The sequence below is a fragment of the Sturnira hondurensis genome, unplaced genomic scaffold (assembly GCF_014824575.4).
Source record: "Sturnira hondurensis isolate 20B ecotype Veracruz unplaced genomic scaffold, ASM1482457v3 Scaffold0014302, whole genome shotgun sequence".
NCBI lineage: Eukaryota > Metazoa > Chordata > Mammalia > Chiroptera > Phyllostomidae > Sturnira > Sturnira hondurensis.
The window spans coordinates 4320413-4341842 of record NW_028086933.1 but is presented as its reverse complement, the minus strand read 5'-3'; the positions used below and the strand labels follow the sequence as shown (position 1 = coordinate 4341842).

At 47.1% G+C, this 21430-nt stretch overlaps 1 protein-coding gene across 1 annotated transcript; it reads right to left on the bottom strand.

Annotated features, from left to right (window-relative positions):
• Window positions 1-1873: 1873 nt before the first annotated feature.
• On the bottom strand, window positions 1874-6128 carry EGR2 (early growth response 2). Its single transcript, XM_037062692.1, has 2 exons — window positions 5641-6128; window positions 1874-4323 (listed from the first exon to the last, which is right to left on the bottom strand). The coding sequence occupies exons 1-2, from the start codon at window positions 5807-5809 to the stop codon at window positions 3077-3079; spliced, it is 1416 nt and encodes a 471-aa protein (XP_036918587.1). The 5' UTR covers window positions 5810-6128; the 3' UTR covers window positions 1874-3076.
• Window positions 6129-21430: the final 15302 nt, after the last annotated feature.

Sequence of the window (21430 nt, the reverse complement as noted above, 5' to 3'; positions counted from 1 at the left end):
CAATTAGGATATTTAAATGGCCTGTTTATAAATAATTTAAGACCTTATTTAGATTTAATAGATCTATTTTTAATGTGCAATGAACCATCTCAAATGCATTATGGTCTTCCCAGTTACCCTCCAGAAGTTTGTTTTTAAATAAGAATACCAAGTAGCAGCAGAACCAATAATACAATTACTCATAAACCATCGAATATAGTAAGGAACAGGCTTGGCTTTGTATTTCTTGAGTAGAGTGAAAAGTGAGACCTGTGAAATGTTTCAAGCCAAAAATAAAATGTGATTAAAGATTGTTGAAATTGAGAAGTAAAAGCCACAAGTTTGACTCTGAAAGAACACTTACGGTATATTTTACTACTTGACCAGGCCCATGTCAAAGTAATTATGTAACCAATTTTGAGTCATAAAAATGTACTTAATCTTTCTTTAGTCTGTTGCTTTGTAAACAGTTGTTGACATTTCAACTGAAACTGCTCTGAAATTAAAATTTGCTAAGATAATTACAGATCTTATAAACTGCAGGTGTGCTATATTTTAATACAATAAAATTTGGGTAGGAGGGAAGACTTCATTAAAACAATTGTCAAAACATGGCGTTATTTTATACATATTAAACAAGATTGGCCAAACAAGGGTGATAATACACTGACAAGATAGGAAGTAGGAATCTAACAAGACCACCAGTCACTAGAACAATCTGACACTGAAGTTTAGAAACTTCCATTCAGTAGTTACAGAAAGAGGTATTCTATGTCTTCAAATTTGGGCAGAGAAGAAATAAAAAGATTAATCACCTTCACACACTAGATCTCAAATCCTAGTGCTGGTAGGGCAGACAGGAATAGCTGTCCCTCTGCTGAAATGCAGGCCATGAATCATCAGCCAGGACCTGGGACAGTTTGCAGATGATGGAGCTAAAGAGGGGGCACTCGGGTGCTAACACTGGTGCTGGGATCCGTGGAGGCGGCTACTCCTTTAAGGCTCAATCTTAGAGAAACGTGGCTTAATAATGACAATCACTTGCTTTGTATGATAGACAACTTTTTTTGGTGACTTTTAAAATTACTACAAAAGGCTCACTGTAAAATGAACCCTATAATGTACTTTTGCTAATAACCATTATCCAGTACCAAGGAGGACAACATTTGCCTATTCAAACTTCCTTTGAGATTTTCAGGAAGGTGTACACCTGTGTACACCTATCTAATGAGCTGAGTATTTCGGTCATCTCTAGACCCCCCAACCATGGCAGATGAATGATCCTTCCAAATACAGGGGTACTCAGGGAAGGAAATGAGTCCCGGGGAATTCCTTTGGCAACCCGTCCATGCTGTCATCGGCGTGTCTGTGAATGGGTTTTTGATCTGAAGAGGTGATAGCACTTTTCAAAAAGTTTTGTGTGGTCATGACACTAAGCCAAGAACCTGAAAGTCATTTCCAGCTTGACCACGCCACCACACTTTCCACAAAGCTACATTTCGTCTCGAGTTCTTGGCCCTGGTCAGGGTTCTGAAGGCAGTTGCACATGTGCAGTCTCCGAGTGGGCACTTGTTTGTAAGTATTTATTTTCCAGAGCCCACTCAGGAACAGAGAGAAGCTATAGGCTGTGATGGAGGACGGAACAATGAGTCAAAACAACGCCTCCCCATTTTTACACTAATGCATTGGGGAAATCCCCAGAACACGAGGGTTTGATCATGAATGGAGATGGCTTTGGGGCGAGAGGGCTGCTGTGGAAAGACTAGCAAAGAAAACTTGGATATCCTGGCTTGGTCAGAGCACTAAAAATCACTGGATGAACTATTGAATTCCCACCAGAAAATCTTTAAGAAATGATTTCTAGAGCCAAAAAGTATTGTCGAAAAGGATTTATTTACACCATAGTCATAAAACATCCAGTATCTGAACTTCAGTTAGTGGTTTTATGTTAGACTGAATCAATTATGTTTCTACAACTATTAAGAGCTAATAACCAAACAAGTCAGCTCTGGTAACATTATTTACATTCTTACCTGCAATTTGACTACAAAGGTAACACGTTTAAGTCACAAAACAGAGCATACAAAAATATACTTTCTAAAAAAATTCCAAATATTAATAGGCAGATATATACAGCCATACTAAACCCAGGGAGTCACTTTCATTTCCATAGTAAGGCAACCCATTTACATGCAGACCCTGTAACATTTGTCCACATCACACAAGGCACCAAGGACACTTCCAACACAACTGCATGCATCCTAGTTTCAGAGAATATATGTACATCTCCTTTTAAATAAGTTAACCTCTGACTCATTTCAAGAGGTTATAAATGCTTTTTTTTCTTCCCAAAGGTTCAGAACTTGGAGAACAGTGCACATCAAAAATACACAAAATCTGAGTGGATATACACTGCAAAAATAGCCTAGGTTTCTCAACTCAAACAGGAGCAGATATTGCTATGTCCCTCCTAGATCACATTGCACTTCTGTTCTCTGAGTTTATAATACATATTGCTTAAAGGGTTGAGAGGACTAGATAAGCTTTGATTCACTGTTCTAGGGCCACGAATGCAGCACAAAGACCATGCTTCACTCACTGTACAGCGTCCCCCAAATAAGTCCCAAGCCATAAAGTGCACCTCAGTTTTGCTTCTTGTCTTTGCTGTCCCCACCTGAAGGGATCAGCATCTCCCAACCCACTGTTGGAAACATCTCAGGTCAACTCTGACATTCAAAGTCAACAACCTGTAATTGGTCAAAATAAGAAAGGGGGAGCAAAACCTAGTCAAACAACGCTTTAAAGCAGGCTTAGCCCTCAGCCCTCTAGGCCAAAGGACCCCCACCAAACCCCCTTAAGAACCTCCCCGTGATTTGGGGGTGATTGATAGTCAACTCACCAAAGAGAGACTAAGATAGGCTAACGTTTAGGAAGGACCTGCTTCTAAGTGGAAAGGGGGGCAGTGCCGGGCTCCACCAAGGCCCTTCACCCAATGAAGGAAGGCAAGAGAGGGTGGTAGTGTTTGTTGTGCAGTTCCAGTGGACCAAGGGCCTGGGGCCCTCAAGGAGCTGGTGTGTCAGCCTGAGTCTCTCTCATCTCAAGGTGTCCTGGTCCTAGAAGAGCAAGTGGCCAGGGAGCCTCCAATAGTGCTGCCGTTACTGCACAGGGGCACTCCAGCCTGTGCGCCCCCGGTGCACGACGCCGTAGAGGCCGTTGGCATCGACGAGGAGGGGACACTGCTTTTGCGCTCCTTCTGTCTTAGGTGGATCTTGGTGTGGCGCTTTCTCTCATCGCTCCTGGCAAACTTGCGGCCGCAGTAGTCACAGGCAAAGGGCTTCTCGCCAGTGTGGGTGCGGATGTGGGTAGTGAGGTGGTCACTGCGGCTGAAGTTGCGCATGCAAATCCGACACTGGAAGGGCTTGTGCCCGGTGTGGATGCGGATGTGCCGTGTCAGCTCGTCCGAACGAGAAAAGCGCCGGTCACAGCCCTCTGCTGGGCAGGGGTAGGGCCTCTCGTGGACTGGCGTCTTGCTAGGCCTATTTGGGTACTTGCGAGGCCTCAGAATGGGCCGCAGCGGCAGATGGTGGGGGTTATAGGCAGCCGCAGCCACTGCTGCTGCTGAGCTGCTGCCAGGCAGCCGGGGTCCCTCGCTGCCTCCACTAGTCCCTGGCCCTGTAGCTCCAGCACTCGGGCCCCCCAGAGTAAAGTTGCGGATGGTGGAGAGTGGAGTAAGTGGAGGAGGGACTCGCAGGGAGTCCAAGGGGCAGGGAAAGGGCTTCCGGTCTGGGCCAGCTGTACCGTGTAGGTCTCTCTGGCACTGTGATGGGAAAAATCCAGGATAGTCTGGGATCATGGGGAAGAGACCTGGGTCCGAGGTTGGCTTGGGGGATGGGTAGGAAGGAGGTGGTGGGTAGGCCAGAGAGGAGGAGGTGGAAGTGGTGGGCGCAGACAGGAACGCTGAGGGGTCCTGGTAGAGGTCTCCTGCACAGCCAGAATAAGGAGGTGGCGGTGGTGGAGAGTAGAGGTGGTCCAGGTCAGGCTGGGTCTGGGACATAGTGCACACACCAAGGTGTCCTGTGGCCAGTGGGTTGGGAGAGGCAGACGTGACGCTAGATGAGGCTGTGGTCGAAGCTGGGGAGGTGACCCCTTGCAGGATGCCTGCACTCACAATATTGATGATGCCTTCTGGGTAGCAGCTGGCACCAGCGTACTGGGGGTCAATGGAAAACTTGCCCATGTAAGTGAAGGTCTGGTTTCGGGATGCAGAGACGGGAGCAAAACTGCTGGGATATGGGAGATCCAAGGACCTCTTCTCTCCAGTCATGTCAATGTTGATCATGCCATCTGGGGAAAAGGAAGAATGGAGGTGGAACAATGAGAATGCAGCCAAGAATTCCTTCTTGTTCCTCTCACACGGGTCCGTTCCCAAGGCCTAGCAACCTAGCACTTTCAACCTAGCACTTTCCCCCAGCATAGATGGGGAAATCGCTGTCCACAGGTAGTGAGAAGAGCCTAGCTCGATATCCCACTGTGGTAGCCAGCGCAGTCTGGGACTCAAACTACCCCCAACTCCCCACACACAGCCATCTGTGGCTCTAGTCCCCAATAAAAACACCCAATAATAGTAACCACAATATTAAAAATTCCCCATCTGCTTGGAACTTCTCTCGTTCTCCTTTGCTTGGGGGTCCCACCAGGGCGCCGGGCAGACACCACTCAAGCGACTAATCCCAGCCCGTGCCGCAAAGGTGCCCAGCTCTACACAGAAGCCCATAAGGGGTCCGTGACTTCCCCGCTGCCCCCTATCTCCGGTGCCTTCCCTCCCTCCCTTTCTTGCAGTGCTTCTACTGAAGGCTGCTTGCTAGAGGGAATTCCGCGCTGCGGAGGAAGGAGTTGATAGGTTTCCTTTCCCTCCCAACCTTGCCCTACCAACGCGCGTTCCCGCCCAGCCCAAGCCCAGTGGCCGGGCTTCGAGAAAGGCCCTGGGACCGCGGAAGACCACTTTTCACCGCGTCGCCAAGAAAACCAGCGGCACCAGTGCCCCCGCAGGCCTCCCTCCGCAGCCAAGGAGCCGTTTCCCGCCGTGTCCCGCCCTCGTCCTCCGACCCCTCCTCCCGCCTTGCCAACCCCCTCAACTTCTCCGGCGGAGCGCAGGTGGGAGCGCTCCTTAAGGCTGCAAAGATCGTGCGTTCGGAGACTTTCCCCGGGTCTGTTCTGCCTGGAAACAAGCAGCTGACTCTTTACTCTGGGGCTTCGCCGCCGCTCGGCTCTTTCCTCCAGAGCCCCGAACTTTCTCCTCACTTTGCCCCTACACTGGGAGAGGGGAGGCCGGAGTGCCGCCGGCCGAAAGGCCTGCACAAACCCCAAAGTGCGGTCGTGCACCTCTTCTACTCTCATCCCCGACTCCTCCGGGGGTTGGGCGCGCGCGGCGCACACCGGCTCGCTGGCGACTCGGTACTTCTGTCAGCCCGCCCGGCTACACCACCCGATTCCCCGTTACCGCGGGGCTTCTCCTGCACCAATTCCAGGCTTCAAAGCCAGTTCGGTCGACATCATCCACCTCGCACCCCAAACCTCTAAGTCCTGCACACGCACCGCGCCCTATCTATATACCCTACGAGCTGCGTGTGTCCCGGCCCGAGAAGGGAGCACGCGGCTTACCTCCGGCCACTCCGTTCATCTGGTCAAAGGGGCCTCCCAGTTCGGCATTGGGGAAGATGGTCACCGACGTGGCAGCGAGGTCCTCCACCGGATAGATGTTGTCAGACAGCTGGTGCACAAAACCACTGAGAGTTACTGGGATTTTGTCTACGGCCTTGGCGGTCATCATTTGCTCCTCGCACAACCTGGAGACCCAACTCCCTCGCTACCTGGAGTGTCAGAGAAGCCGTTTTGGAGAGGGGTTGGACTGAGCCTACGTTGGTATCTCCTTTGGCCCTCCACACTTAAAAGCAACCACCAAAAAAAAGAGAAGAAAAATCCAACAGAAATAAAACTAGCAAACAAGTTGCTATATTTTTAAGAAAGAAGAAAAATGGCTATTTGCCACTGACTCTCTCCTGTGCTCCGGCTGGGAAGCCAGGAGTTGGTGGTGTAGTGTTGTTATAACAGTCAGTGTGTCCCCTCGCCGAGCTATTAATCAATTGCTGCTCTCCCCGTTGGATGGAAAGTGTTGGTGTAAGTATTTATGGGCAGGTCCTCAATGCCCGTGACGTCGCTGCCCATATATGGACTGAGGAACAGGGCTGGGCCAGGAGGCTTTTGCCGTCACATGGCTAATTTGCATATAGGATCCGCAGCCAAGGCTCCACCGAGCCTTGCAACTCCCGGCTCGCAGCCCGAGAATATCCGCCGGGGTCTAGGGCGCGCGACCCGAGCCTCGGGTCGGGTCTAGGACGCGGAGGGACGGGGGAGGGGACCTGGTGGGGAAGGGGCGCGCGGCGGCTCTGGCGCAGGCTACCGGGGGAGAGCGAGCGGGTCCACGATACGGCGCGGCCCCTTGGGGCGGGGAGGAATTCCGGTTCTCCGGGACTTTCCAAAAAAGGCGAAGATCCGGTGTCGGCGGCTCCACCTCCCCAGCCCTTGTTTGGGAGCCATTCCGGAAAATTAAACTTCGGAAAGAAACCGAGCGGAGCCGAGACACTACAGTCAAACCCCTACTCACTTTCTTGGCAGCTGAAAACCGCAAGCAAAGGAGGCAGCGAAGAAAAAAAAAAGCTTCATGCATTCACGGAAGCTGACTGCTTTTTTCTGAATTACTTGGTGGAAAGAAGTGGCTGATGATAAGAGTGAATGCGGTATTGCTTTTTTGGAAAGTCTGTTCTATTTATACAGGAGCGAAAACGGAACAGGTTTTGAGTTGTTTGTTTGTTTAAGTATTCTGGGCACCTTGAAGCTGGGGGAGGGGTGGTAAACCCTAGGAGGAGAATAATAACTGTAGGGAGCTTCGAGAGAAATCCTGTGCCGGAGTCAACCCCCCTAATCTGCCCGCGCTCTCCCCACCCCACTTCAGCTGCTGCGCGAAACGGGCGCCCTTCCCGGCGCGTCTGGGCGGTCGGTTGTGTGGGGGCGTCCAGATGGAGGCTTGGACATTCACCCTGCCCCGCCACGCACACACACGCGCGCTGCACTTCCGATACATACACTCCTGCCCCCGCTGCCTTCTTCACACACCCACTTGCACACCTTATGCTACGCACCTCTCTGTTGACATCAAGCCGGTGCGCCAGCCTTGCCGACAGGCAGAGCGAGAGCCCGGACTTGCTGAACAGAGTGCTTTTCGAAGACACCCATCCTCACCCTACTGCCTATACGGACCCACTGCTACGGCAGCCCCCGACCCCACGGAGCCTATACTCCGGAGGAGCGCCCTGTCCGCACGCACCCTACTCCCCGACTCAGAGAAGGCATATTCTCCCTTTCTTCGTCAAGAGTCGCCAGAGTGAGCCCAGCCAGAGAGGACCTGAAAGCAAACAGCATCGCTTATGCCAGTGTTGAGCCACCGTTCACCCCATAGGAGTTTCCCTTTGCGAGAAAAGAAAAGGAAAAAACCCTGACCCCCATGTAAACCTTTCTGTTTAGTGCCCAAAACAATTTTTAAAAACTTTTTTTTCTAAAGGTCCAGGTGGCAGAGGGCTTCTGGTTCGCTGCACGCTCCACTCCTATCTACCAGAGCACCACGGCCGCACCGCGATAGCTCCGGGCGTGGCCTGGGGCCAGTGGAAGACTTGTCACAAGTGCTCAAGCTTGGCGCGCGTCGCCGCCAGCCTGGCCCTTTCTCTCCCCAAAGCCGCCAAAACCTGGGGTGAAGCGCGGGCGCAGCCTCCAGGGCTCAGCCAGTCCCTTTTCTACCCCTCGTTCGGGACCACACCGTCCTCGCGGGGGCCACGGCGCCACGCCGTGGAGGAAGCACAGCGCTGCAGGCGGCACTCCCTCCGCTCACCTGCCCCGGCCGCAGCGGCAGCTAGCCCGTTCCCGCCCGGCCCCGCGCTCGGAGGTCAGAACTCCAGGACGGCTAGGAGCGGCCTCTGCTCCTCCACCTCGGCACTGATTCTCCCCTTGTCCGCCTCGAAATCTTCGGCGGCCAGCCATATTCCTGACTTCAAACGCCCAGAAAAATTTTGGGAAAGTTTCTGGCTCGTGCTGCGCGCTTTTCCAATTGGAGATAAAAATAAAAGGAAATCGTAGCAAGGTTAGCACCCTTGTAGGTACTCTACCCTCGGCAAAAATATGCAAAGTTCCGTTTCTTAAAAAGAAAATAAGGAAAGAAAACTGCGCTCTTACCACGTGCGCCAGCCCGTTCCGCCTGCGATCTGGCCGGTCCCGCGGACCCCGCGCTGACCACCTGCAAGACGACGCCTCGGAGGGGAGCCCGACTCGCATCTCCAGCCCCTGAGTCCGAAAAAGGGGGTGGGGGGGTAATCGAGTTATGCAAATGTAGGTCGTGGCAGCCGGGTTTGGGTTACGGCCCCCGCCAGCCTCCGAGGTGAGGCATCCACCGGCGGCGAGCGCGGGCGCCGCGACAGCTAGAGCTTCGCTCCTCTTCATGCACGTGGGCGGGCGGGCGGGCGAGTAGCCAGGGCCGCCCCGCGGCTGGCGCTGCTGCCAACACAGCCGGCAGCCACCAAGCGCCGCCCAGAGGGGGAGCTCCTGGACGTCCCGAGTGCCTGGGTGAGCAAAGCGCCCAGGGCAGGATGCAGGCTGGGGGCGGCCCTGGCCAGGGGGAGCTGCGTGGTTTTCGGCTTCCACCCTTCCGGAAAGAGGAGGTTGAGTCGGGGGTCAAATGGGGGAGGAAGTGCCAGCAAGGAAGGGAAGGCTTCCCTGGTTAGTCTGAAAAGCAAGTTAAAGGGGAGTGACTGATCCTCTGGAATTATTCGGACGGAGTTTTCCAACAACCGAAACCTCCCTTAAGAGCTTCACCACGTCAAGCCACCTCGTGTCAGGAGAGGGTTGGGGGCAGAGCCAACCAAGAGCTGCAGAGAGGCTGTGCGGGCTCCCGGGAGGGTGCCTGGGCCCAGTTCTGGGAGGCCTTCCCTGAATCTCCTCTGGAAACGGGTCAGTAGATACTGCTACCTTCCTTCCTTTTTCTTTTCCTTTTTTTTTTTTTAATGAATGTAATGGAACAAAGTCTAGGCACACTCATGTAAAGCCAGCCACCCTGTGGATAGGTAATAAATTCAGAAAGCTAAAGTGACTTGCCTAAAGTCACGCAGCTGGTAAGTGGTGGTGTCCAAACTTGCAACCAAGTCTTCTGAGTCCAAGTACACTTCTCTGGTCGCTACATCTTTCACTCAGGAAAACCCAGTTCTGGAAGTGCAACAATTCTTTGAGGACTGGAAGCCTGGCTCAGCCCACTAGGGAAGAAACAGGTTGCCTTCTCCAACTTCATCTCTTGTCTCTGGCATTTCTGAGGAGAGGAAAGCTAAGGTCAGGGCTTTCAAAGGCCAGGGGACAAGGGACTAACATGGACACACACACACACACACACACACAGGAGAAGGGAGAATTAGAATTCGTGGGCTTTCCAGACGTATGTTATGGGTGGAGTGACTGGGTTGGCACAGAGCTAGCCTACTAATCAACCCTGTAATAAGAGAAGCCAACCTCACAATATCCTTCCTAGAGGGAAGAAGTGAGAAAAGAAATAGGTAGAGACAGGAAAGTTCCAAAGTTGTTTACAGAGTAAGATACTGTGCTGGGAAGGGGATTGAGGCAGGAAGGAGGAATGTGGCAGCTGAATAAAGAAATGTAATGTACCATGGTCTCCAGTGTTAGGTCCTTGAACTTATTTTGATAAAAAATGAACAAATAAATGCTCTTCTTTAAAACTGAGTTGTCAAAATGCCCAGGTATATGGGATGCTTCACTGTTTATCAAAGTTATTAAAAGAGTGGTAACTTGAAGTCACATTCTGATTTGCTTTGTCCTAATTCCAGATTCAGAAAGTGAAAAAAGAAGGAAGCATAGGAGTCCTTTAAGATGTGCCCCTAGGGGTGGGGGATTAGGTAGGGGTGAGGAGCAGAGGAAGCAGCCTGAAGGTCCTGGCTGGCCCTCAGAGCCCCCTCTGTGAGTAGTTTCAACTTGTTTTTTGCCCCTACCACAGGGACTGAGAATTATAATGAGTGATGAGATGTGTTATAAATAATTTGATAACATTTGCATTTTGACTTATTAAGAAACATTTTGCACATCCACTTGTCATTTTCACCCACTTCTGTTCTAATACTGCTACTTCTGGAGTGGGAAACGAAGAATTGCCCTTAACTGTGGACACACACACAGGGTGTGGATATGAACTTGAATGGTGTAGGACATACACGTCTCAGTAAAAATCAGGCTAATTGCCAAATCTGCCGTCCAGCAAACTCTTTCTTAAAGGTGCCCTTGTGCTGAGAAAACTGATCAATGACTCCCTACATTTAGCAACTCCCTATGAATCTGGAAATCCCGGAGGCTATAAACCAAACCCAGGTTATGTGTGAGAGAAGCATTGCTTCACATCAGCCAAATACGAAACCGAAGTCATGTTTTATTGGCATAAATAATCTGGCCGGGAAGAAATAAGACCCTGTGATCTTATTTTGTTGCAGCAACAACACTGATCTAAGCAGAGGCTATTCAGGTTCCCTTTCGGGTGAACTATCACTCAGTCAACAAGTATTTCTTGACACATCTAGTATGTGCCGAGTGCTGTGCCAAACCCTGGACAAGCGATGGTGCCTAAAACCAGGCCTGGTCCCTGCCCCCACAGAGCTTGTACTCAATCATACGAATGTACAGTTGCAAGTAATGACACTGGATGACCCCAATGAAGGAAGAGGACAAAGGACCCAGCCAAGTCCAGGAAAGTTGGGAAAGGCTTCCCTAAGTGGACAGAGATCTGAAGCATGTGCAAGAATTGGGGGAAGGCTAGTGGACCGGGCATTCTGAGGGACACAGAGTAAGTATGGAAAGACCCTGAGGTGGGAGGAAGCTGAGTGCGTCCATGGAGTAACGAAAGTGCAGTGTGGGTGGAAACTGCCAGGCCACCTTCCAAGCCTAGTTCACTAGGGCTGAGGGTAGCCAGACAGCTACAGACAGCCTCCTTGGAAGCACCCATCCCGCAAAATATTTTAACTTCTACAACTCTCTTGTTTTTCCTGCCATTATCTTTTCTGCTGATGACAATGCCATTATACTTTTTACATTTGATATTTATTTTTAGCATTTGGCTTCTTCAAATGAATGAGAATATGTCCACAGGATTTCAGCAGGAAGAGAGAATATATACAGAAATGATTATTGACATCAGCATTGTTTTTCAGTGGCAGTCTTAATGAAATAATGAAATTTTATTTCATTAAGGAGATGACAATGTAAATTTTGTCCCTTTTAAAATGAACAGCATAGGCCTGGCCAGGTAACTCAGTTGGCTAGAGCATTGTCCTTATATGCCAATGTTTTAGGTTTGATCCCTGGTCAGGACACATACAAGGATCAACCAATGAATGCATAAATAAGCAAAACATAAGTCAAAGTTTCTCTCTCTCTCTCTCTCGGATCAATAAAAAATAATTTTAAAAACATTTTAAATGAATAGAGAAATACAGCTTTCTAGTAGAAACAGGTCAAATCTACAGATTATTTTATGATTGTTGACAAAAAATCAAAGGTAAATCAATGTGTTATTTATCACAATTGTTTAAGACAAGGAAAATATCACCCTGGCGCCCAGGTTTATAAGAGATAATGTGTCAGTCTGATCACAAAGGCTTGAAGCAAGATGTCCATTCCAATGACACATTTTAATGCCTTTACCTTTTCAATCTTTCAACTTACACATTTAATTTGTGAAAAATGAAGTTACCTATAAGTAGGAAATTCCTGGATTTTTTTAAGTGCACATATCACTGGCCTGTGTACAGATTATAGAAAATAATTTTTCCTTTTCTGAATACTGTCAGGTTTCCCATAGAAGCTTTGCTCCAGTCTGCAGAAAAGGATGGGGAGAGTACTGACTCCAGTTGCCAGAGTACTTGTTTTGCAGCATGTAACAAAAAAGAAAACACACACAAACATTTCATATTTTAACTGAATAATCTTGATAAGAATAGTCACCATTTATTGTGTTTAAGATTGTGAGCTCCGGAGGCCCATATGGCCTGGGTTCAAATCCTGACTCAAACTTTTACCTGCCTCTGTGGTTTTAAACAAGTTATGTAAATTCTCTGTTCCTCAGTTTCCTCATCTGTAGGGTGGAAAAAATCATTGTACATATCTCAGGTGTATTGAGGATTACACATGGAGATACATGTAAAACATTTTGAACATTGTTTGGTACATGATAAGTATTCACTGATTGTTAGCTATTAAATTGTTACTACTATTGAATACCACTTTGAAGACAGACATGGTACTATGTTTTTCTAGGTTTATTGTTTTATTCCTTACAACCACCTTGAAAAGTAAGGCTGTTTATTCCTATTTTACAGATGAGAGAAGTGAGGCTCAGAGAAGAAACAGAGCTTCCCTGGATTTATACTGGAATTTGCAGGGCCAGAATGCAAATGTTAGTCTCTTAATTGCCAAAGCCCACATCGTTCAAGTACATGATGTATGCAGAGCAACCTATAGCAGATAAAAGCAAGAGCAGCTGTGTTTCAAATATTGATATACATTCATGATTCTTATTCCTGAAATCTGAGTTTCAGCTTTCAAGAATAACAATGATAGAATTACTGAGGAGGTTTGAGTTTCAGTTGTAAGGAGAAAAGGCAGTCCAGAAAGCAGTGGTTATGTGCATGTAATTTATAACAAGCTATACCCTTGTGGAAAATATTGAAGCTTCGAAAGACACGTTCCACAATAATAATAATCTAATTGACAGAACATCTATTTTTTCCCAGAGAGATCAAAATGCATACTAATAATACTTTTGTTTTCTAAGGAGGTTTGAAAATGTAGAATAGAAATTGAAAATTTAGGAGTGGGTTAGTGAGTGGCCTGCAAAATCTGGAGATAGTGCTCCGTAAGTGACATCCCCCCCCAAAAAAAGAGAAACATTCATAGCCTAAGTGTAACCTACTTAGGGGACTTGCCTTAGGCTGTTATCTCATGTAGTCTGTTGCTTTTCCGACTCCATTATAAATTCCTCCAAGGCAGGGACCTTGAAGTATGGTCCCTGTCTGCATTCTAACAAGCAGAGTTCTGGATAAGAACCCAATATATGTCTTCCCACCAGTGAGAAGAAATGAGGCCTGGCCCCTCTGAGATTTTATATGCTATCTCAGTGATTTTCAACCAGTATGCCACAGCAGGCACACTGGTGTGCCGCAAGAGTGAAACATGCAATACCTGACTATTAGTCAGGGGCACTGACCTCTTTTCCCCTGGATTGTCTCATTTAAAAAAATGACAACAGCCCGCACAACAATGGCCATCCTGTGTGACTGAGCCAACATTGTACCTACTTTGTCAGATCGGCAGAAAATACATTTTTTGGTGTGCTGCAGAATTTTAGTAATTAGTTTATGTGTGCCATGAGATGAAAAGGGGTGAAAATTGCCGAGCTATCTTGTCAGAGGACTCCTAACCAACTAGTTCCATGCAGCCCATGACTTATCAACTCTAATGATTTCTCCAGGAGATGTTGGAGGTCCGAGGTAGGGCAAGGACCCCAGGAAACCCCCTCTGAAGGATTTGTCCTCAGATATACCTTTTTTGGTGATTTAAATTATGAAATTCTGAGCTGTCACCCTCTGTTGCCAGTGTAGCAAATGCCACTGAGGTAGTGGCAGCCAGCAGTGATGACCGCTGTGGAGACATGTATTCAAAAGTCCCTCCTTCCTGACTCCCCCGACCCCGTTCAACCACATACTACTGGTCACAGGTGCAGGAACCTGTAAGCAGCTGGGGAGGAAGGGAATGGAAAGAACTCAGGCCAAGGAGCCCAAGACCCGCCTTTCAGTTCTGCCTCTGCCTCTTGGGTTGATGGTTGATGCTGGAAGGAATCAGCTGAGCTTCCCATACTCACATCGCTCTAGTCTTCGGTGGCAGCCTTTGGAGCCAGGCTGCTCTTTTCCCATATCTGATGATAACTTTTAACTATATGCCACATGGTTGTAGAGACACCACATCTGCCCAGAATTTTAAGTGGCATCCCAAAAGGCCACGGTGTTTCTAAAGAGAGTAAGTTTTCACTATTTGGAGTGAGAACGGTGGTCGGGGCAGCAGGAAGGGGTTGGTTAGAGGTCAGGCCTGGCTCCGTGTCGTGGAAAAATCACTAGATTAAAGTCAGGCTCAGTGGTGTCCCTCCATTATGATCACGTTTCCAATGATAATTTATTGAACATTTGAGGATACTAAGGATACTAAGCACTCCGTTGACTATGTTGCCTTATGTCTTAGTCTACCAATCACCCCATGAAGCACATTACTCTTTACACTTTGCAAACGAGAACACTGAGTCACCAAAGCCCAAGCCACAAAGCTAATTAAGTGGAAGTACCAAGATATGAACCCAAGCAGACCAACTTCATTGCTTGTGCTCCCAGTACCTGCCCTCCCCACCCTCCTCTGTGTAACTAGACAAGCCACTTAAACTCTCTGGGCTTCAGTTTCTTCATTTTTACATTGGGGTTAGGCATGCCTGCCTCAAATGCCCTTGGCCAGAGTACTGAGGTGAATCAAAGGATTAAGAACATGTTCTGAAAAGCAGGACACACACGCACTGCAAATCTAGTTATCTCTTAGAACGATTGTTTGAGCTTCTGGACCTTCAGTGATAGCAGCGAATGTGGACTGGGATGAGACAGGAAGACATGTTTGTAATTCCAGGTCAGGGACAAGGCACCAACAGTGAAACTGAACTTCTAAACTGTTTGCCAGCTGATCATTCCCAAGCCCTTCAAAGTGGCCTCCTTTTCTCTCTTCACACTGGAGGGTAGTCCATATCTCTGTGGACTTCCTGTTTACCTGGAACTAAGGTTGGGGAAGTGGACCCCAGAGGCTTTGCAACAAGACCCCGGCAGGTCTGCTTCTCCCGATGCTAATAACAGGCCTAGACACATGATCACACTCCTTCTTGAATCCTAATAATTAACTAGAATGCATGTTTCTGCTCAAGGGCTGTTGTGCCCGAGAAAATATGGTGGTTACAATGCAATCACCACTGGTCACAGAACAATTTTAATCAATGCCCTTGTAAGCACGTAATCAGAGCCTCACCCGAGACCTGGCAACTCCCAGCCTTTTAGAATTAGACAGTTTGCTTTTGAAAAAATATTATTTAGGCAACAGCCTGTAGAAATTTCTAAAAGAAAGAAAGCAGGGTAATTTATACCTTTTCTTCTCTGCTTTGATTTTATGAAACAAGAGACACCAAAAACATGACCAAAATGACCATTTTCGTCTTCATCTGTTACTGAGGAATCTTCAGGATGGAAGGTGTCTTAATAGGACACTTTTCCCCCTGCCTTTCCTATGTTTCAGGCTTTTCAGCACAAAGCTCTCTCATAGAATGCCAACTTAAATGGAATGTTACCCCCAAAATAGAAAATGCGAGCCCCCCCCCACACACACACACATGCATATGTGGTAAATGCTGGGTGGTACCAGTTGAATTGGAGTGGGTTTGACTCCCTTTATTCATGCAAGTTCCCTGGGGTCTGGAAGCCACTGCTGTGATTTATGGAGCAAGCCCACAACATGGTAGGGATGGGGCTGCTTGGGTGGGTGAACCAGAGAGCAAGTGAATACGTAAGGACCAGCCTGTTTTGCTTCCAAATGCTGGTACAAGCTCATAGTGTTCTGTTAATTTATTCATGAAGAACTTACTATACACCAGGTACTGTGCTAGGTGCTTGGGATGCATTAGTGAGCAAAACTCCCTGTCTTCACATAGCTTACAGCCTGAAAATTCTTGTGAATTTAATTCCAAGAACCAAAAATGGCAAACTCAGTTTGTAGTATCTTCTCTTGCCCTCAGCCAAAATCACTTCTAATCTACCCACACTCCGGTACAAATCTCTCCTAAGATAATCAGAGAAAGAATACCAAACTTGCTCTAGTAACACATTCTGGTATTCACTACTCTTGCAAGGCATTCTTCCGAGATAAAAACCACCCTTTTCAATTACCCATTTAATTTGTTCCCCCCTCCTCAGGAGACATGAAAGAAGTTATTCATGATATTCTGAGTAAAAACCAGTCATAAGCTGGAAGATAGCCCTCAACCTTCTTTGTTTACTGTGGAAAAATCTCAGTTTCTATAGCCTGTCCTTAGTATTTTTGCCTTTTGATCCTTTTACCCATGTCAGCTCTTTGATGAGCGTCCTAATTTCGCACACTTCCCAGTGCCGGTAAAGCCTAATATGACATTTCATGCAGCGCTCTACCCCGTCCAAGTCCCTTTTGGACACATTACTTCCTTCAGGACTTGAAATATAAACCCAGGATGTTGGCAGGACCATGTTCACCCTTCCCACTGCCCACAGAAGCCAAGCGAGGCACGGAGAAACCAAGCGACTTACCTCAGTTTCCACAGCTAGTAAGGGAGCAAAGCAAGCATCCCTAGCCAGGTCTCTCAGCGCTGATGTGGAGAGCTCTGTCTGTGTAATGTGCACCTCAGCTACTGATTGAGGTGGCCCAGGCATGTGACTGCTTATGAAATCCCTCAGACACTTTCATGGCTGGTAGCCAGTGAACATTTAGGTCATGTGTCTTCTTCCCCAGGTGTGTGCTGACCCTGTTCTGTATCCCCAAGCTTTTACCCCAATGGGTAGAGACTGGTAGCATAAAGTTAAACAACAACAGCCAGCCAGCCAGCTCCTAGCCTTCTAGGACATTGAAGTGAATTTTGGGCCACCAGCCCCAGGTCCATTCCCTGTAGTCCTCATCTGTCCCATTTCTGTGAGGTTGGCACTGACTCACTAAGATTACCACTTTCCAGGTTACCAGCCTCTGGTGCAATCAGAAGAGATTCTCATCTGTGTGGGGTGGCTTAAGTGTGGTTGGGTCCACCTTACTGGGGTGACTAGCCTGACCAGGGGGAGGAGACAGATTCATTAGCTTCATCAACAGAAGGCCTTGATGGGTTTTTTTTTTTTTTTTCAAAACTTAGGTAACTTATGCCACAGTCTGCCAAGATATTATTACAATAGTATGTTTAGGGGAAATCTTCTTTGCTTGTGGCTAAAACTTGGCCAATTTTAACCTGTTTGTTTAATTGATAACACTGCCCTGACTCGTTTTTGCCCAGAGGACCACAAGAGGGTCATTAATAAAACGGAAGGAGCTGAGTTGCAGACCCAGGAACTGGCCAGTAACCGTGCTGATCCATCTTCAGAACTGACTCATCAGCAGCCTAGTCCCAATAATCTATATTAAAACAATAACGACAACAAAGAAAATGCCCTTTTAAACCATCAAATTTGATGATGAGCTGACAGCCCAGTACAATTTTTTAGAAGGTCTCGCTCCTTATCATGACTGTAAGTCTTCACACGGCCTGGTCTTGTCCTCCCCCCTCCAAACACAGCTCTTTCCCCTTTCCCCGTGCTACTGTGCTCAGCCACCTCCTAAACGGCTCAAGCTCCTTTTCACCTCACAGCCTGTGTGCTCACCACTCCCTTTGTCCAGAATGGTCCTTGCCCCAAGCCTTTGATCATCTCATGTGTAGTCCTGCTGTGGACAAACTGTGTATGTTCCCTGCCCCCCAACTTATATGTTGAAATCAAATGCCCGATATGATGGTATTAGGAGGTGGGGCCCTTGAGAGATGGTTAGGTCATGAGGGTGGAGCCCTAATGAGTGGGATTAGTGCCTTTATTAAAGAGATCCCAGTGAGCTCCCTTGTCCTTTCTGTTATGTGAGGACACAGGAAAAGACAACCATCTGTAAACCAGAAAGGAGGTTCTCTCCAAACATTGAATCTGATGGTGCCTTGATCACGGACTTCTCAGCCTCCAGAACCATGAGAAATAAATGTATGTTGTTCATTAACTCCCCAGTTTATGGTATTTGGATACAGCAGCACAAACCGACATCTTATTCAACTTTCAGCACAACCCTTCCCTTCCTGGTCCTCCCCGTTCTTCCCTAGTCAACCTGTCCATCACTATGCTTGGTTTCCTTAAGTTGATGTGCTTCATGAGGAGAAGCTCCGCAAGTGTAAGGAGCCTCACTGTCTTAGCTATCAATGTATGCGTGAAGAAATACTCCGTAAGCATTTGTTGAATGAATGGAGCAAATGAACAATGATCAGCCAGGTGTGGGATCTGCTATCTTAGTGTGGTCCCTTTTCCTCCCTGGGTCCATCCAGTTGCCTTATTTGTAAAATAAGTGTATTAGCTTCTGCAGCATCTGAGGCCCCATGCAGCTTTGACAGTCAGTTATTAACTGGCCCTAAAGACCCATGGGAAGTCCAAGGCTTCAGCCTCACCATCACCCTAAACTGGACTGTGATTTTTCTAGGTTAGGCAGTATCTCAAGTCATGATAAAGCAAACAAATTAGGCCCATAGAAGGGGCCTCCCACCTCAAAAAAGAAAAATCAGCCTCTGCTTTTTGCTAGGAGAAGATCAGAGAATTCTGGTAGAAACTGTTCTCCATGAAATCTTTTTGACTGAATCCTGTTGCCTTGCTCATGCCAAGGCACTTGCAGATTGATAGAGCAAATCAATTTCCACATACAGGGGAGCGAAGTAGCTTAATAATAGTCATAAATAATACAATAATTAATAAATAAATAGTAATAATACAAGAATAAACGTTCGCATACTCACATCTGTTAACCTACTTTTGCCTCCTCCTGAAAAAATATTATTTAGGCAACAGCCTGTAGAAATTTCTAAAATAAAGAAAGCAGGGTAATGCTTTCTTTCAAGTAGGGTATGCTTGAGTTATGCTTAGGCAGTAGACTCAACTAAATCTGCCATTACCAGAATCTCATTTCACTTTTTTCTTTTATGATTGTATTTTTTATTATTAGAAGGAGAAATAAGGGAGAGAGAACAAGAGGAACATCGACACATTGACGTGCCAGAGAAACATCAATTAACTGCCTCTCCCGTGCCCCCGACCAGGGACCTGGCCTGCAACTCAGGCATGTGCCCTGACTGGGAATCGAACTGGTGACCTTTCGGCCTTCAAGATGATGCCCAACCCACTGAGCCACACCCATCGGGGCTTCAGTTTACTTTTATGAATAAAGGTGATTTATTACTTTTCCAAACTCCAGATAAGACCTCAAGATTCCATTAATTCTTTCAGATGGATGGTCTGCTTAAAATGGTGTGGAATACGGTGGAAAGGAGACAGTTAATAAAATAAATGTTTTTTTCTACCTGATTAGAGTACAGAAACCTAGAGCAACTTGTATTTTTTGGTCTAAGTCAGTTAAGGCTGCATGTTGTTCTTGAATAAATACTGTTAAATTTCAGTAAGTAAACACCATTATTACCAACATTGGGCTTTGAATGCGCTAATGGCACTCCAGTAGGCTTCTTCAATTTCAATGATGTATTTTAATTTGGGCTATAGAAATAAAACTACATTTTATATAATTTTTAGAAAATCAAGAACAAGTTGATCAAGAATAGGTTAGCTTAATAGGGGCCCAGTTATTTTAAACACACACAGAAATCAATAAATGATGTAAAGAAAAAACAAATGTGCAAATAAGGAAGTACAGTGTTCCAATGGATTAAAAAATGTCAGACGTAACTTATAACTGCCCGTTATACAAATGTCATCTGTTAGAATTGGGGCAGAAGGAAATGCTGACAAAATAACCCACTGAGCATGTTTGAGACCTAGTGGGTGTTAGGCACCATGCCAGAGGTTACAGAGAATGGGAGATGAATTAGACAGAGGCCCTGCCTCCAAGAACCAGTAGTCCAGGAAGGACGTAAGGCAAGTACACAAATGAATAGAATGCGTGAAGGACATGGTATTATCAGACACATTCAGCAAGGTTGCTGTGGGTCCCAAGAAGGGAGAGAACAGTGACAAGTGTGTTAACGGGGATCAAATAAAGCAAAGCACGTGTAGGTTACTCATTTTTCAGATTTAGATGGAGCCATGTCCTTTGTAGCTCAGTGCACCTCTACCCTGCACCTACTGTGGTGGCATGGCTGTGGGAGGCGACCAACCAACATTGATGTGATCATTTTTATAATGTATTTTATTGATTATGCCATTACAGTTGTCCCCGTACCCCACTTCATTCCCCTCCACACCCCCTCCCACCCACATTCCCCCCATGTCCATGTGTCATATGTTTTTTAGCTTCTACATTCCCCACACTACTCTTACCCTCCCCCTGTCTATTTTCTCCTCACCATCTATGCTACTTATTCTCTGTACCTTCTCCCCCCTTCTCCTCCTCCCACTCCCCTGTTGCTGACCCTTCATGTGACCTCTATTTCTGTGGCTATGCTCCTGAGCTAGCTGTTTGCTTAGTTTGCTTTTGTTTTAGGTGGGGTTGTTAATAACTGTGAGTTTGCTGTGCTTTCACTGTTCATATTTTTATCTTCTTTTTCCTAGATAAGTCCCTTTAACATTTCATATAATAAGGGCTTGGTGATGATGAACTCCTTGAACTTGACCTTATCTGAGAAGCACTTTATCTGCCCTTCCATTCTAAATGAAAGCTTCACTGGAAAGAGCAATCTTGGATGTAAGTCCTTGCCTTTCATGACTTGGAATATTTCTTTCCAGCCCCTTCTTGTCTGTAAGGTTTCTTTTGAGAAATCAGCTGACAGTCTGATGAGAACTCCTATGTAGGTGACTGACCCCTTATCTCTTGCTGCTTCTAGAATTCTTCATTTTAATCTTGGTTAGTGTAATTATGATGTGCCTTAGTGTGTTCCTCTTTGGATCCACCTTCTTTGTGACTCTCTGAGCTTCCTGGATTTCCTGGAAGTCTATTTCCAGATTGGGGAAGTTCTCCTTTATTATTTGTTCAAATAAGTTGGCTATCTCTTGGTCGCTTAGATGTATTGGCTCTGGGGCTTTGATCTGTTCTTCCCTTTGAGCCATTTTTTAATTTTTTGATCTGGTCACACCTGTTACATAGTGAGGGGCAGAATCTTAGGTGTTCACCAGGGTGGGTCAACCCAGTTGCTGGGTTGTGATGCTGTATCTGGAGGCGGGGTCAGAAAGGGTACAATGGTACTTGCTTTGCTCTCTCTCAGATTTCAGTCCCCTCTGCTGCTTCCCACAAGCAAATTGGGCCTTTCTGGTGCTGGTTCCCAGGTGTGTGGGCTTGTGTACATTCTAAGACCCTGTGGGTCTCTCCAACGAACTCTCCTGTGAGGCTGGGAGTCTCTCCCGCCACCTTTTCAATTGGTGCTTTTAGGCTTTATTTCCCGGCGCTGGAGCCCTGGGTTGTGCGGTCTGTCTCACTGTCCATTGTTGCCTGGTTTATCTGCGAGCCAGTGTGTGACCATGGCCAGCCCTGTGCTGCCTGCCCT

Bases quoted from the DNA above. Each gene is read 5' to 3' on its own strand.
- EGR2 (XM_037062692.1), bottom strand. From the start codon at position 5,809: ATGATGACCGCCAAGGCCGTAGACAAAATCCCAGTAACTCTCAGTGGT. The intron at 4,324-5,640 runs GTAAGCCGCGTG...CCTTTTCCCCAG, and splicing joins GATGAACGGAGTGGCCGGAG to ATGGCATGATCAACATTGAC.